This window comes from Danio aesculapii, chromosome 20, assembly GCF_903798145.1.
Source record: "Danio aesculapii chromosome 20, fDanAes4.1, whole genome shotgun sequence".
Lineage (NCBI taxonomy): Eukaryota > Metazoa > Chordata > Actinopteri > Cypriniformes > Danionidae > Danio > Danio aesculapii.
Genome location: NC_079454.1, coordinates 48478628 through 48495176, shown reverse-complemented (window position 1 = coordinate 48495176; position 16549 = coordinate 48478628). Strand labels below are relative to the sequence as shown.

Here is a 16549-nt window from a genome sequence, read left to right as displayed (position 1 = left end):
CTTTTAAAAATCCTGAATCAATATTGGAGTTAGTTTTGCACACTGGAGGAAGGACGGCACCATGGCTGAAGTATTTCTGTTAGACAGGTAATGTTGTGTTTTTAAACTCTTTTTGTGTTGTGTTACGAATGGGTTATATGCACAGAAGTGTTGTTCAGCCACAGAAATCTCCCGGTGATAGATTGATGCGACTATTCTCAGTTTCATAAGGTCCTTTTACAGCATCAATAATGTAGATTTTATATAGTTTAACAACAAAACATCAGTAATTATTCCACCTAGCCTGCTTTACTGAGGTGAAGTTTACTGAGGTTTTATATTCACATTGGTTCAATTTTGAACAATGACAGCCTGTTACAAGCTCACTATATTGTTTACTATGCTACTCTGAATATTTGGTCTGAAATAGCATGTAAGTTTGGCTTAGTAATAAGTGTAATTCCTGCACCCATCTGACCAACCTAAGCATACAGTAATCGCTTTAAGACAAAGCCTGTGAGAGAGTGAGACCAGCGATCCTTGCATGCATGAAATATTGCACATTATGACAAGTTTTGCTTGGTACACAACTGAAAACATGCTAGATATAATACAGTTTTTCGTTCAGAATTGTAGTATTATAAAGTATTATAAAGTTTTTTAACTGGTGAATGACATGATCTAGTGGGTCTCTGTCATCTTTAACGTGTGCGTTCGCAATTTCAGGAGGTGTTGCTTTGGACGACAGGGGAGGGATTGTATTTAAAAGATATTATGCTAACCGGTTAGCATCTAGGCAGATGACCTACTGCCCCTTTAAAAGTAAAACAGAAGAACTCACTGTCTAAGGTTTTAAATACCTGCAGTAAAGTTTTATGACTGAAAGTGCTGGGGTTATCCAATTTGTATGAAAGCCAGGTGTTAAAGAAAGCCCACCAGATTACATCTAACATATCCCATCCTCTTCTTTAATACTATTAACGTTGTGTAATGTTTGTCTTAAGTATGTGGTGTGTTATATATGTTGTAAAATTATTATGTTCCAGAACAAATCGCCCCAAAAGGAGACAATAAGATTTACTGTAACAATAACCGTCTCACTGTGACCTGTTTAATACATGGTTTTAGAAAACAAGCTGCTGTATGAGGTGTATTTTTGTTGCTACAGTATACCGACCCTTTGTACACCTGTTGTTCACCTCTGGCGAGTCCTTCCACTGTTGTGTCCTTTAAAATAGTGGCCACACCCTTGTCTATGGTCACCTGGGCGATTCCCGCTCCCATAAGCCCCGCCCCCAGGACAGCCAGATTCCTAAAAATAAACCAAAAAGCAGATTCAGATATTATAATCTCATCCTGATGACATCACATCTCTCTGCCCCTCCCACCAGACCCAAGGTAAAGTCTAGAAGAGATACAGCTGCAGATGCATCAATATAGCCTAATATTTGTGACACTGTACAACAATTAATATTTTTATATTACTGTGAGGGCTGTGTTTGGGGTAGGTGTGGACGTTAATAAAATACAATTTTAATGGGTAATTTAATAAATAATATGAATAATACTCTGTATAATCACTGTTTTTACATTATTGTGATGGTTGGGGTAGGGGTAGATGTTAATAAAATATAATTTAATGGATAAGTTAAATAATAACATGAATAATACTCATGAAAGTACTGTTTTTACATTACTGTGATGGTTGTGTGTAGGGTTGGGTTGCAGTAAATGCTCATAAAATACAATTAATGGGTTATTTAATAAATAATATGAATATTATCAGAGTAATTTCTGTTTTTACATTACTGTGTTGGTTGGGTTTGGGGCTGGCGTAGGGGTGGACATTAATAAAATACCATTTTAATGGGTAATTTAATAAATAATATGAATATTACTCTGTATAATCACTGTTTTTACATTATTGTGATGGTTGGGGTAGGGGTAGATGTTAATAAAATATAATTTAATGGGTAAGTGAACTAATAATATGAATAATACTCATGAAAGTACTGTTTTTACATTACTGTGATGGTTGTGTTTAGGGTTTGGTTGGGGTAAATGCTCATAAAATACAATTCAAGAGTTCACACTTAGATATTGTTTGACAACTGTTAGCAGGTTTGGCATGCTGTCCCGGGAGAGAACTCTGAGCTCGGAGATAGGTGAGCCCAGGGCTCCCGCCTGGTCCATAGAGCATATGCGGGGAGTACGAGATCAGGTGGTTCTCGAGAGCTCCCCATGGTAAGAGGAAGAAAGGAGGAGAAGGGGTGGATGGGGGGTTTCTTCGGAAAACGAAGATAAGAGAGTAGTTCTAGCTAGGCTACTTATAGTGAGTTGGGGTTAATCTGATTGGCTAACTAGTGAATGTAGATGAGTGGCCAGCTGCAGTCAATCATATCACGTGCTCCTCTCGAAATTAGTTTGAAAACTTCACTTAATGGGTTATTTAGTAAAAATTATATGAATAATTATCAGAATAATGACTGTTTTTACATTAATATGATGGTGGGAATAGGGGTGGACGTTAATAAAATACAATTTATTGGGTAATTTACCTGATGATATGAATAAAACTCAGTATAATTACTAGGGATGCCCGATACTTGGATCGGATATCGATTCGATACTGCATATTTTTGCTGGATCGAGTATCGGCCAGCTGTTACCGATCTAAATCCGATCTTGCGCGTGCGCTATATTCTGTGTTCATTAGCCAACAAAAGCCAAGAAGGTATCCTATTATAAGGCACTAGATTGTCATGTGGGCTACTACAGTATATCCCAATTGTTCTGAAGCCATTCTATAGTTTAATGTGAAGTACAGATGAATATTTACATGGTTAAATTCATGTTCAGTTCAGCTGTGCCTGTCAATTATTCTCCATTCAATCACAATTCAAACTGTGTATCGCGTTTATGACAACACGAAAAACTCCCCAAGACTATTTGTTCCTGTTGGTTTAAATAATTAGTTGAGAAATGCATTTAGTTTTGCAATAAATGGCTTCATTTCGACTTGCAGCATGGAGCTCATTGCAGTTTCTAAATCATGTTGCGCTGTGGCTGTTATTTAGATCAGCAGATCGCATTTGCAACACTGGAGTAGAGAGGGTTATTACCTGCTCTTCACACACAAAGTAGGCCTACCTGAAATGTTTAATTAGAAAAGGCTCAATGCCCTTGAAATTTTGGTTTCAAGATCGAATAGGTTCCAAAAAAGTGGCATTGGTGCATCCCTAATAATTACTCTTTTACATTCCTGTCATAGATGGGTTTAGAGTTGGGGTAGGTATGGACGTCAATAAAATACAATTTATTGGGTTATTTACCTAATAATATGAATGAAACTCAGTATAATTACTGTTTTACATTACTGTGATGGTTGGGTTTAGGGCTGGGGTAGGGGTGAATGTTAATAAAATACAATTATTAGATACTTTAATAAATAATATAAATAATTGACTTCCGGCCACAGCTGTATCCTTTCTAGCAACAACCCAGACGCACTTCACTTCTCTCTCCGGCTTCCCGAAGTGGTTCTTCTTGCAGGCCACCTGACCGTGATAAAGACCAATCAGAGCTCTAGATTCTGATGACATCGCCAGCTGACCGAAGTTCTGGAAAACAAGATTTATTTGTTTGATTTTTTATTATTAAGGATATTTATTTGGCCTATTTGTCATTGTAAGTTTTTCGTTTACTTGGAAACTATCATATTCATGTAAATAAAATGGGCTAAAGCTAAGCCAAATTGTGAACATTTTATAAAAGAGATTAAAGGTCCACTGAAGGTAAAATAGAGTTTTTTTTTAAGATGTTAGAATCAGTATTGTTAGTTTTTAGGAAATCTATATGGTAGCGTGCTCCAAATCAGTGATAAAATTCACATTTAGAAGATATTAAACTGATATAAACATGTAAAGCTTGTAGATCACCTCATACTTCAGTTTCTCATTAAATTTTCTGACCAATCAAATGCTTTCTAGTGTCTGACATGCCCCCGCCCCCTTCAAGATGCTTCTAATTTGCTTTTCATTTCATGTGCTCAAGCTCAACCACTCTCACTGGCAGGGCTGTGATAAAACAAAACACTATTCAGGGTTCACACACATTTTTACTACTAAAAATCCATGACTTTTCCATGATTTTTCCAAAACTTTCAGGTAAATTTTCATGACCTAATGTTTCATGCAATGTTTACATACAGTTGAAGTCAGAATTATAAGCCCCCCCGTTTATTTTTTCCCCAATTTCTGTTTAATGGAAAGAAGATTTTTCCAACACATTTATAATCATAATAGTTTTAATAATTAATTTCTAATAACTGATTTATTTTATCTTTGCCATGATGACAGAAAATAATATTTGACTAGATATTTTTCAAGATATTTTTCTATTCTATACAGCTTAAAGTGACATTTAAAGGCTTAACTAGGTTAATTAGGTTAACTTGGCAGGTTAGGGTAATTAGGTAAGTCATTGTATAAAAATGTGTTGTTCTGTAGACTATCAGAAAAAATATAGCTTAAAAGGGCTAATAATTTTGACCTTAAAATGGTTTTAAAAACTGGTTTTATTTTAGCCAAAATAAAACAAATAAGACTTTCTCCAGAAGAACAAATATTATCAGACATACTGTGAAAATCTCCTTGCTCTGTTCAACATCATTTAGGAAATATTTAAAAAAAGGAAAAAAATTCAAAGGCGGCTTAATAATTCTGACTTTCAACTGTATGCGTGGTAAAAGAAAAATGATGCATGTTCAAATTTCACACGCAATAATCAGTTCACACGCAATAATCTATTTAGTTTTAGCTTATATTTAGATCTATTTAAATTTATTTAGATAATGCTTACACTGCACTAATAATGTGAGAGTATGTGATTGGCCAATGACAAAAAAAGAAGTAAATAACCTATATTCAAGTATACAGATATCTGTTTTCCATGACTTTTCCAAAACTTTATGCATTTCCAAAACTTTTCCAGGCCTGGAAAATGGCATGTCAAAATTCCATGACTTTTCCAGGTTTTCCATGACCATATGAACCCTGACTATTAGCTGTTATTTAAAAATGGGAGGGGCAACACTATGTGTTTCAGTTGAGATTAAATCAAACATTGACTAAAAATGCATATTTCAAAGCACTTCACAGCACCTTTAAACAATATAGTACTACACTGTATAACATAGTTAAAAAAAGCTTAAAAAAACTGTTTTAAACTATATATAATTTTGGTTAATTAAAAGTTTTATTACTATTATTTTTATCTATTTATTTTAGAAACACTAGGTCTCATTCACTAACCATGCGCACACACAAACGTATTTGTGAAATGTGTGTTGGATGTTTTCACGAATAAATAATAATTCATAAAAACTTCTGTACAAAAAATTATTCTAAATGTGCAAAAAAAAAATTCAAGAGCAACTGATAATCATGCAATTATCATGTACACCCAGGGCCCTATAAACATGTATGAAGAACACTACAAATAATAAGATGTTATTTACAGGGTTAATGAAAAGTGACTAGATATTAAAAATTCTGATAAATAAATACAATTTAAATACTGACCTGAGCTTCAGCCAGGTATCCTGCAGCATTTCCTTTTTCAATGCCTGTCTGAATACACTGAAAACACATAAAACATGCGAGTTCATGAGCTGGTGTGTGAGTGTATATGTGTGTGTGTGTGTGTGTGTGTGTGTGTGTGTGTGTGTGCTTACCTCTATAATCTTCAGCGGTGCAGGATAAAGGCCCTTACTCTGTTTCATGACTTTACCATGGACAGTTTTGTAGATCTGTTTCCTGACCAGCGACAGACCCATCACAAAATCCTGCACCTCTGGAAAAAAAGATTACATTGTAATACAAGTTTTTTTAAAGGGCACCGATTGTGCCCCTTTTTCAAAATTTAAGAGAAGTCTTTTGTGTCTCCAGAATGTGTCTGTAAAGTTTCAGCTCAAAACACCCATCAGGGACCAGGGGGTGTGCCCCGGGTTCTGCGCTGGTTGAGAAAATTCCAAATTGAACCAAAAAAATCCATTACAATTGGCTTAAGATTGGCAAGCAAACTTCAGGACATTGCAACCTGCAGAACCTGGGAACCATGATTCCTACGTGCCTGTCAGAGTGTGCCACAATCTCCGTCTTCGTCAGATAAACAGTACAATGACAGACATGAAGGAAGCAGGTCTTGTGTAACATTTGTGAGTAATACTACAGTAAGAACTTTCCCAATGATTATTTGATGTAGTTGTTGTGGAGTTAATTCAAGCCCTTCTGCAATGATGAGTCACACACAATGTCGTTACAAAGTTCACACACCCACAGACACACACATACAGGGGACACACATGCACAGCGCACGTGTTTGTCTTTGTACTGTTATTGCATGACAAATGTGACAGCATACATGTTAATATCCACTGCTGTACGGATATCTGTTATGTTAATGTACAAATAAACCTGATTTAACGTCCACACGCCGGGATCGAAGTGTCATCTTTTATAATTGTACTGACATTTGCTGTGCTGATAAATAGGGTAAAATCGCTGTAATTCATTATAAACATGCACTGTTTTAAAATGTTTTAAACTTGTAAAACTCATTCTTGATCACATTTGATGATGATTGATGATCACAGAGAGCTGAACAGATCTTTTAATCCTAGTTGCTTTGCGCACCTCCTGTCTTGTTGATATGATTATACCCATTACTACGGAGACATGTTAATACGCAGCTGTCAATAAATTTGGTGGACTGGGAAACCTTATTGTGTTTCTATCACCCCAATATGACTGTGGACACCCTATACCTACACACAGTTCTGTCCAAACAGCTTCCAAAAGATAGTTTTCATCAAAGCTGCCCTTTAATAAACAGATAAGATGACAGCCTGTCGTAGTGTTGTCAAATAATATCGATATTTCTATATATACAAAAATATTTAAAACAATATGAATGTTACATATTTTCTTTAAATAATTAAATAATGATATAAAAATAATAATATAAATAAATATCCTAAGTAGTGAGTTTTTGTTTGTTATTGTGTGTGTGCATTGCTTATGGTTCTTTTCTCTCCGCCTCTGTCTCCAAATAGGTTTCATCATACCGCACAGGTGCGGTGAATCAGGTGCCAGCACGTGGACGGCGGCTTGTTTGTGAAGACCATTTAATCCGGACTGGAACGTCGTTCGGAGAGTCTCCTCTCTCCCGGCTTGTGTTGTGAAGTAGAAACTGTGTTGTATTTACTCGGCTAAATTGTTGCAAGTTGAACGCTGAGTGTTGACTTTGAGATCTATACGGAGATACGTGTGCTGAGGAGGGTGCCTTTTTGTTTTATTACATTTTCCTCATGTTTTGTGGTTAGTAGGGAGGTAAGTGAATGTTATTTTATTTGTTTTTATTTCATGTGCAGGTAAGAGGGTTAAAAACTTAGTAAGCTGTTGAGTTTTGTTTGTTATTTTGGCATTTACCTCCATAAGCTTTTTATTGTCTCCGTTTTGAAGTTTAAGTCAAATAAAATTGACTTTACGTTATTTCCTTGATCATTCGTCTTTGTTGTTTTACCTTTTGAATGGGAGATGAGACTCCGGGTTCCTCGTTAATTTAGAGGAGTTCTAATTATTTTAATTTAATATTATTTATTGTTACGGGTTTGGCTTGCTGTGTGGAGCCGAGCAAGGTTCAAGAATTTGTAACAGTGATCTTGCTTTTGGTTAGTTTCAATAGCAGCATAGCTCATTCTGGTCCATTAAACTATTTTAATTAATATTAATAATATTAGCTATAATAGATACCACTTTTGTTTTAATCAGAAAATAAAATAAGAAATAAAAATAAAATGCAGTCTGCAGAAACACTGGGAGAAACACTGAACACTGGCATTCTCCCTTTATACGTGTCATCAGGGGGAAAAGCTCCACCCACTAGAGACGATCTCTAGCTCATTAGCATAAACAGCCCTGAGTGAGAAGCAGCCATCCTCCATTAAGCTGCGGTCACATTGGGCTTTTCCTCCCATAGACTTTCATTCATACGCACGCGAATGCGTCAGACCGGAAACACAGGGTGATGCGTCGAGTTTCGCAGGTTGCTGCAGTGCAAAGTTCAAGCTTGGTGAACTCCGACCTGCAAAATCGCATCACTTGACTGCATAAGACCAATCGAGGATCAAAACACGACCTCTCTGGGCAGAAATTTAAAGCATGGAGCAATCGCTCGCTTTTTTAAATGTCTAATAAGCTTGTTTAATCCCGCCCCTTTTTGCAGCGCCGCACGACAGAATTTTGCACACACAAAGCCCAGTGTGACCGTAGCTTAAGAGTTTTCACCTGCTGAAGATAATGTCAGCGATAAAGAGGAATATAAATGTAGAGTTTTAGGATGCACACATGAACACCGGAGTCTCCATAGGCTGACACATTCTGAGACACTTCTTTTGACATTTTCAGTTTTTTGCTGAGATAACATTAGTCCTGTTTTGAATCTGCCACTATGCTGACACATAGACACATCTAACTCCGCCCTCTTTTGAAAAGAGCACAATCTCATTTGAATTTAAAGTGACAGTCGCCAAAACGGCACAATTTGGATCAAAGCCTAAAAGGGGCAGTTTCAAAGAGATAAAATATGGGTGTATTATTTTGAGCTGAAACTTCACACATACACACATTAGGGACATCAGAGATTTATTTTACATACTGTAAAAAGTGGCATAATAGGTCCCCTTTATCATATACTTAGATAATATTATATTGAATGAATACAAGTAATGTATGTTGCAATCACAATTTTTCTAGTTTTTCTAATGTGCGCTCCCACAAGATACCTTATAGATATACCTTTCTCATATTCTAGCCTTGTTGTTTATCTTCTAATAAAAATCTAAAATTGTATACAACATTTCAGCAAGACAATGATCCACAGCCAAGAAAACCCTTAAATGCTTTCAGAGAAAGAAAATAAAGCTGTAGAATGGCCCAGCCAATCACCTAATATTTCTCCAACTCATTTTTCAGATTTTTTTCTTTTGTTTTATGTTTGTATTAGTTGGGTTTTTACCGAAATCTGGTTCAATTTCATGTCAACAGCTCCTTTAGAAATATTATTTAAAGAAAAAAACATGACGTGTTCAACACTTATTTTCCCCGCTGTCCTCTTAATGTTGTGATATCGAAAATGTTATCGAATATCGATATTTTTCAAGGTATTGTATCGAAGTCAGAAATCCCAGTACTGTGACAACACCAGTCTGTCGTATGTTGATGCTGATGTGTTTGTCTTACTCTGCATGAGCCCTTTCTTCTTTTCCACAGTGACTTTTCTAGCAGCGAGACCTTTAGCAAAATCAACAGCCACTTCCTCCAAATACTCGATGGTCCTTTCTTCTGGACTCTTCAGTCCGGGACCTGCCACATACAACACAAACATGCGCAATTTAGCATCTGTGCAACATTTAAATCCACTTAAATTAAACGCTTTCAAAAATTCTTGCATCAAAAGCAGTTTCGTCCTGAAAAGGATTAAGACTGTAGCCATTATATTCAGTTTCAACAATTGTTCAGGAATATAGGTTTTTAGTATTATTTATATGATTCGGTCCCTCCAGGAGTTTGTGAATCAAGTGGTTCTTGTGATGAGAATGTTTATAATAAGATATTTGTGTATTTTCACAGCAAAACATAACTTTACTATAACTTTACTTCCCGGGAAATTAAAATAGTTTTTTTTAGATGTTAGTATCAGTATTGTTAGATTTTACGATATCTATAAGCTAGAGTGCTCTAAAACAGTGACAAAATTTGCATTTAGAAGATATAAAACTGATATAAACATGTGAAGCTTGTAATTTGTCAGTAAATAGATCAACAGTTTGCCTCAACAGATCAATGATTTTATTCCTGTCATCTCATACTTCAGTTTCTCATCAAATCTTCTGACCAATCAAATGCTCTCTGGTATCTGACATGCCCCGCCCCCATCAAGATGCTTCACATTGGATGCGATTGATCTCAACCACTCTCAATGGCAGGGGTGTGATAAGACAAAAGGTTATTGGCTGTTTTTAAGGGGGAGGAGCTGCTCTATGCCCTGCCCTCTCTTAAGGTTTTGGTTGAAATTATGTCAAACATCAAATAAAAAATGCACATTTCAAAGCACTTCACGGGACATAAAAAAAAATCCCCTGTCCACACGAACATGGGTATTTTAAAAACTGCTGTTTTTTTCTATCCAATATGGCCATTTGTCCACACAAAAATACAGTATTAGGTGACTAAAACAAAAACCATTTTCCGGCAAGGTTGAAGATTTTCCGAAACTTAAGGTATAGAGCGGTCGGTTGGCCATTACAACTGGAGTTTTTGCCCATGATGTCAGCATGCGCACTGTTTTCTCCTTTTTGATTGGCCAACAGGGCTGGGTTCACACCAAAAAGACAATCAACATGGCATATTCAAATGCTTTGAATATGCCATGTTGCTCGCACCGCGGGATGGTAATCCACCTCTGTTCTCACATTTACATTGACCTCCGTGCCGTGTCTCCTGTACAGTACAGATTGTGTTCAGCTTGCCAAATTTACACAAGTCTTTAAATCGCTAGCAGTGTGACTCTGAAGTGCTGTACTTAATGATTGCAAGTTTCTCCCCAACAAACCCCATAATATCGACTAAACATTCTGCACCGTCAAAGGCACTCACGGTAGCACCCAAAAGGCAGAGGTAGATGGTAGCCGTCGCACAAAAAGTTGGACTTCTGGATGGTAGAAGGTAGAAGTTACGCGAGTGTTTAAACAAGAAAGAAAAGTGTGAAAACATTAATGCCTATCTGAGAAAAATAGTGTAGCAAGGGATTTTACAGCCTTAAAGCATCTATAATATTTGTAAAAAATAAAGCTGAATACTTCGTGGATTTCACCTATTGTGGGCCATTTTTAAAAATGCAACTCCCGCGATTAACGAGGGATCACTGTATATCTAAAGGCTGCCTACTATTACCGAAATCACCTACTACTCGACTAGATACTACATTTGTATTGTAGGCACAGGCATAGTCTTTACTTGTATGCAGTGTAATTGTTCGAATACTTGGTGTGAACCCAGCATAAAAGGCTTTTATTGCCACCTGTTGGTACGGTGTGCCTTTAACATCCATTACAGTTGCCGTATATTGGTAGGATTTTTGGCTTCCTGTTCTCTCTCTCTCTCTCTTTCTCTCCCTCTCAGCCTATCATATCCTTTAGGTCCGCTTTCGCGACAGCCGATTGGTTGGGAGACCAGTCACTCATCATTGGGATCACATAAAAGGACGCCAGGGAGAGCGGACGAGAGAGCGCTTTTCCTTTGATCCCGTTTTTGCAGACATGATTTTGTTATTGGTTGTTTTTGCTTAACTTTCGTTTGGATAAAATTATTTCGTATTATTTCTGCCCATTTTTGAGCTACTTTGTGATTTTTTGTAAATCTTAATTTCGATTGTTTGTTTGTTACTTTTTGGTCCAGCTCTTACCTGGCAAAATCAAGAGATTGTATTGAGAGTTGACTTTGTCCTCAGAGTAAGGTGGATAGGGAAGATGTCGTACGACTTCCATTCTGCAAACACGTAGTCAATCCATTGTTTAAAACACCAGGTAAGAAGTGAACGCCATCTGTGTATTTATATTTTTGTAAATCTAGTTCAGCATAGGTAAGATTTTTCTTTTCTTTATCTTTTAATGCTTCTAGCGAGGTAAGGGGTTTGTTTATGAGTTAGAATTGTTTTGTTATATTTATTTCTTTGATTTTGGCTTCGCTAGCATCCCCTTACTCTTTAGTTGACCTAATTTTGTTTGATACTTCATTTGCTACTTATTATTATTATTATTATTATTATTATTGTTGTTGTCGTAAATATTTCTTCCTTTTTGTAAATATATTTGGGCATTCTGGTTTCACTTTCTTTTGTACATTAAATCACTTTTGTTGGCAGTTTAGTTGTTTGTCTTTTGCTTGAACCCATCACCTGTGAGAGGACCACATCTTTTTAAATGTTATTACTTTTATCCTAGACTAACATCAAAGAGGTTGTAACACAGTATGTTTTTGCATTTTCATGTGGAGAGACTTTTTATTATTATTTTTTAACCATAAAATTGTAATAATTGAAGTAAAATTGGATCCTTTTTTTTTTTAAAGTTATAAAAATAGCTGTATATGTGTGGACATGGCCTAATATAGCGAATAACTCCCAATAGAGATATTGTATTTTCATCTTCACAAATCTTTTTTTTTATTTTTTTTTTATGCTCAATCTGCAACAGAGAGTGTCACAATCATAATAGGAGCCCATTGAATCATTATAATTGATTAAATTACCCAGAGGATCCACCAGCTGATGGACGAGCCCCATTTTCTTGGCTTTATCTGCCCGTATGTTCCTGCCGGTCAGCATCATATCAAATGCAGCAGGAAGACCGACCTAAAACAAAGAAAAACATCAAAAATACTGATAAAAATAAATGTTTTTTTGTAGTTCAGAAGGGATTGTCTACACTAGGGCTGCACAATATATTGCTTCAGTATCAATATCGCAATGTGTCCATTCGCAATAGTCACATCGCAGCATCTACAATGTTGAGTTGGACAGTTTATCAGCAATGAAGACTGTACAGTGTCATTTCACATTACATTTGATAATTCAATTACTGTACTTGAATATCTGACTACTGTTTATAAACCATAAAGCACTGCTTAATACACCTTTATCTTTGTTTTTATCCATCAAACCTTATTTATGCTTGCAATTATTCACTCTGCTACAAAAATATCCCTGTTAATGCAAATGAAGGATTTCATTCAAAATAGAGCTACTCAAGCCATCTGCTGAAATATCGTCCGTTATTGTGCAGACCTAGTCTACATGTCCATGATGGTGAGTGTTTGGGGAGGATCAGTCAGTAAACATTTCACCATTTTGGGCAGTCTCTGAGTGCCTCCGGCGCCAGGCAGCAGACCCAGCATCACCTCTGGGGTGCCCAGAACAGTCTTCTTACTCTTAGTGGCAATGCGGTACTGACACGCAATAGCAAACTGTAGAAACAGGAGAAAACAATGAAAACCACTTTTGAAATTAGGAGAACTTTTATAGTCTATTATAAAATTACAGTCAGAATGAATTAGAATCTTTCAGCATATAGATCCTGCTTGTAATCGCTGTAGCTCCATTCCAGCCACTCATGCACGTATGCTTTAGTCTTGTATAAAGCTTATCTGCATTTGGGACACTATTTTTAAAACTATATCTGCTTTTTGGGGTACATCTATCTCTCCTTGCCCACTAATTGCCATTTTTGGAATTTTGCAAACCCTGTCATATAATCTTACAAAGATACAATCTGATTGCATAGCTTTTATTGTGCTCCTAGCCAAACGACTAATATTGATTAGGTGGAAGGATCAGAAACCTCCAACCCAGACACAGTGGATCTGTGATGTCCTTTTCTTCCTAAAGTTGGAAAAAATTTGACTGTCTAGAGGTTCATCTAACCAGTTTAAGGAAATATGGGACCCATTTAGCAAATAAATCCAAGAACATGTTTTATTGTCAAATATAGACCAAGTCCTTGTGCCAGCAAATTGACTTTTTTTCTTTCCTAAGTGCAAGGTAGAGTTTATTGTGTGATTGTACATTTGTAGTTTTTGTTAAGCCACACTATTATTTACCTTTTTATTTGTTGGTATGTTTTTGTTTGTTTGTTTTTTCTTATTGTATGCGCTTAAGTTGATACTATCTACAATTTTTAAAATATAATTATTTTGTCTTTTTTTTACTGTCATTTTGTAACATAAAAGTCATGAACAAAATTATTTAAAAAATTAATAATGGATTATAATGCACTGTATTATTAAATATAAATATTAAGTAAGCACAGGAGACAAAACCATTACTTACAGTAAATTATATATTTTTATTATTCGTTTTTTCAGTGATTAATACATTTTTATGATTTACTAATTATAATTTAACAATTGCTACACCTTTTTTTAGTATTATTATATATAAATTATATAAAATATATATTTTGTATATATTAAAATTGTATAATATAAAATTGGCTATATATAAATTAATTCATTCATGTTTTGAAAAGCATTTTTTAATGATATTTTAGTATATTCTAGTCTTATATATGTATATAGAGAAATATAAATATTTTAACATATATTAAAAATATAAATTAATTTATTAATATTTTAAAAAGCATTTTTTAATGAGATTTCATTATATTCTAGTTTTGCTTTTGTTCATTTTTTTGGTTTTGTCATCAGTTTACATTTATTAGAATTTAAAATAATAATTTTAATTTCAGTTTTAGTTGAAAAATGAAATTTGGTATTAATAAAATGTAAAAACAAATTTAATCTCAGTTTAGTTTAGTACAAAAATGTTGTTCCTTTGTTGCTTTGATAACTTCTGTTGTTTATTTGTCATTCGCTTGGGATAAAGTATCTGCCAAATCATCTAAAATGATCATTTTACAAAATGATAAATATGGTTTTAGTAATTTCAGCCATTAAACTTTATTTCAGTTACAAAATGCAATGAAGAATTTTGTATGAATCATTGTGTATGGGAGTGCAACGAGATCTAAAGATTAGGAAATAGATCCTAATCATGATTGGTAAATTAACTCAAGAAAATATACATTTGGTTCCTAAAATATGTTTATTTCATATATACCCTGTAAGCCTGGATCTGAACACAAGCAAACGCAAACTATTAGATTTTAGTTTACTCCAAGTGAAGCGTGTTATTGCTTTAAATTGGAAAAAAAATCTCCATCTTGTGGCCAGTGGATTAAAGAAAAGACTAGCAATCTTGCTCTAGAGAAGCTGACACACACTGTTAAAGGAAAATGACAAGATTTGTATCAAATATGGACCCCCTTTCAACACTGTCTCAACCAGGTGGACCATGCAACATGTTTTGATGTTTGAGCTTTCAAACTCTTGTTGGTGTCTCATTGTATTGTTCAAATGTCTTACATTTCAGCAAGTTAACAAATTTGTTTAACCAGTAAAACTGGAAAGCTGTGAAATGCAAGGTACAAAAATATGTATTGAACATTTTTATTATTAATTTATTTATTTTTAATTATGTATGTATGTTATTATTTGAATTTATGCAATTTATTTGGTCACACTTTGTTTTGATGGTCCGTTTGTTGAATTTAAGTTACATTGCAACTAATTCTCATTAGATTATAAGTAGACTGTTAAATTGGGGTTAGGGTTGGGGTTAGTGCAAGTTGACATGTACTTGCAAAGTTTCTTATAGTCAGTTAAATGTCTGTTGAAGGAGCAGCATCAACAGATATTAAGCAGACAGTCTACTAATATTCAAATGGACCATCAAAATAAAGTATTACCATTTATTTATATATTTATTTTCACCTTTTTAACCATTTGTTGGATTCCCGATGTTTCAACATTTCATTTTTTTTGTTTTGTGTACTCATTTATTCATTTTCTTTTCGGCTTAGTCCCGTTATTAATCTGGGGTCGCCACAGCAGAATGAACCGCCAACTTATCCAGCATGTTTTACACAGCGGAAGCTCTTCCAGCTGCAACCCATCACTGGGAAACACCCATACACAATCATTCACACACATACACTACGGACAATTTAGCTCACCCAATTCACCTATAGCACATGCGTTTGGACCGGAGCACCCAGAGGAAACCCACGCCAACACGGAGAGAACATGCAAACTTCACACAGAAATGCCAACTGACCCAGACGAGGCTTGAACCAGCGACCTTCTTGCTGTGAGGTGACAGCATTACCCACTGCGCCACCATATCGCCCCTTAATTTAAGTATTTTTATATTATTTTATGTATTTTTTTGTATTTTGTTCTGTAGTTCAAACAAAACCCAATAAATATAATTTGGGAAAAGAAACTATTTCAGTTAGTTGTCAAGACAAAATTTCACATTTTGATTTATGTGCTTTATTTTGATTGTCAAATATTTTTATAGATCTAGTATTAATTAAAAATACCTCAACTAATTAACAGATTTAAAGCGACATCTCAAAATGATTTCAAATATAAAATAATGAAATAATAAACAACAATAAATGAAGACAGGATCACCTCCAGGCCTCCGCCCAGACAGGAGCCGTTTATAGCAGCCACAATAGGGATTGGTGATTTCTCAATCTGTTCAAACATCTTCTGTCCCGCCTGTGAGAGTGATGTCACTTCCTCTGCTGTCGTACAGGCCTGAATCATACTGAAAGACGTAAATGAGGATGGATATGCCTTTATTAGTGCTCTAAGAAATTTTTGTGTGCATGTGAGTGTGTGTTGTACTTGATATCGGCTCCTGCAATGAAGCATCCTGGTTTTCTGGAGATGAGGACAGCGCTCTTCACTGCTGAATTCCCCCAAACTTCATTCATCACCTCCACCATCTCCGCCTGCATGTGCTTGGAGAGAGTGTTCACCTGCAAAACACACACTGCTTTTATACTAAGAACTAGTAATATTCAGTCATTCATTTTCCTTCG

At 35.3% G+C, this 16549-nt stretch overlaps 1 protein-coding gene across 1 annotated transcript in view; it reads right to left on the bottom strand.

Moving 5' to 3' along the window:
- hadhaa (hydroxyacyl-CoA dehydrogenase trifunctional multienzyme complex subunit alpha a) overlaps positions 1 to 16549 on the bottom strand; it is a 40022-nt gene that overhangs the window by 13072 nt on the left and 10401 nt on the right. Inside the window, exons 4-12 of the mRNA XM_056481546.1 lie at positions 16353 to 16486; positions 16134 to 16272; positions 12945 to 13064; positions 12351 to 12453; positions 9282 to 9404; positions 5714 to 5832; positions 5562 to 5618; positions 3490 to 3599; positions 1157 to 1291 (exon numbers count right to left, since the gene is read on the bottom strand). Coding sequence (XP_056337521.1) covers positions 1157 to 1291; positions 3490 to 3599; positions 5562 to 5618; positions 5714 to 5832; positions 9282 to 9404; positions 12351 to 12453; positions 12945 to 13064; positions 16134 to 16272; positions 16353 to 16486 — 1040 coding nt within the window. The remainder of the gene's footprint in view (positions 1 to 1156; positions 1292 to 3489; positions 3600 to 5561; positions 5619 to 5713; positions 5833 to 9281; positions 9405 to 12350; positions 12454 to 12944; positions 13065 to 16133; positions 16273 to 16352; positions 16487 to 16549) is intronic.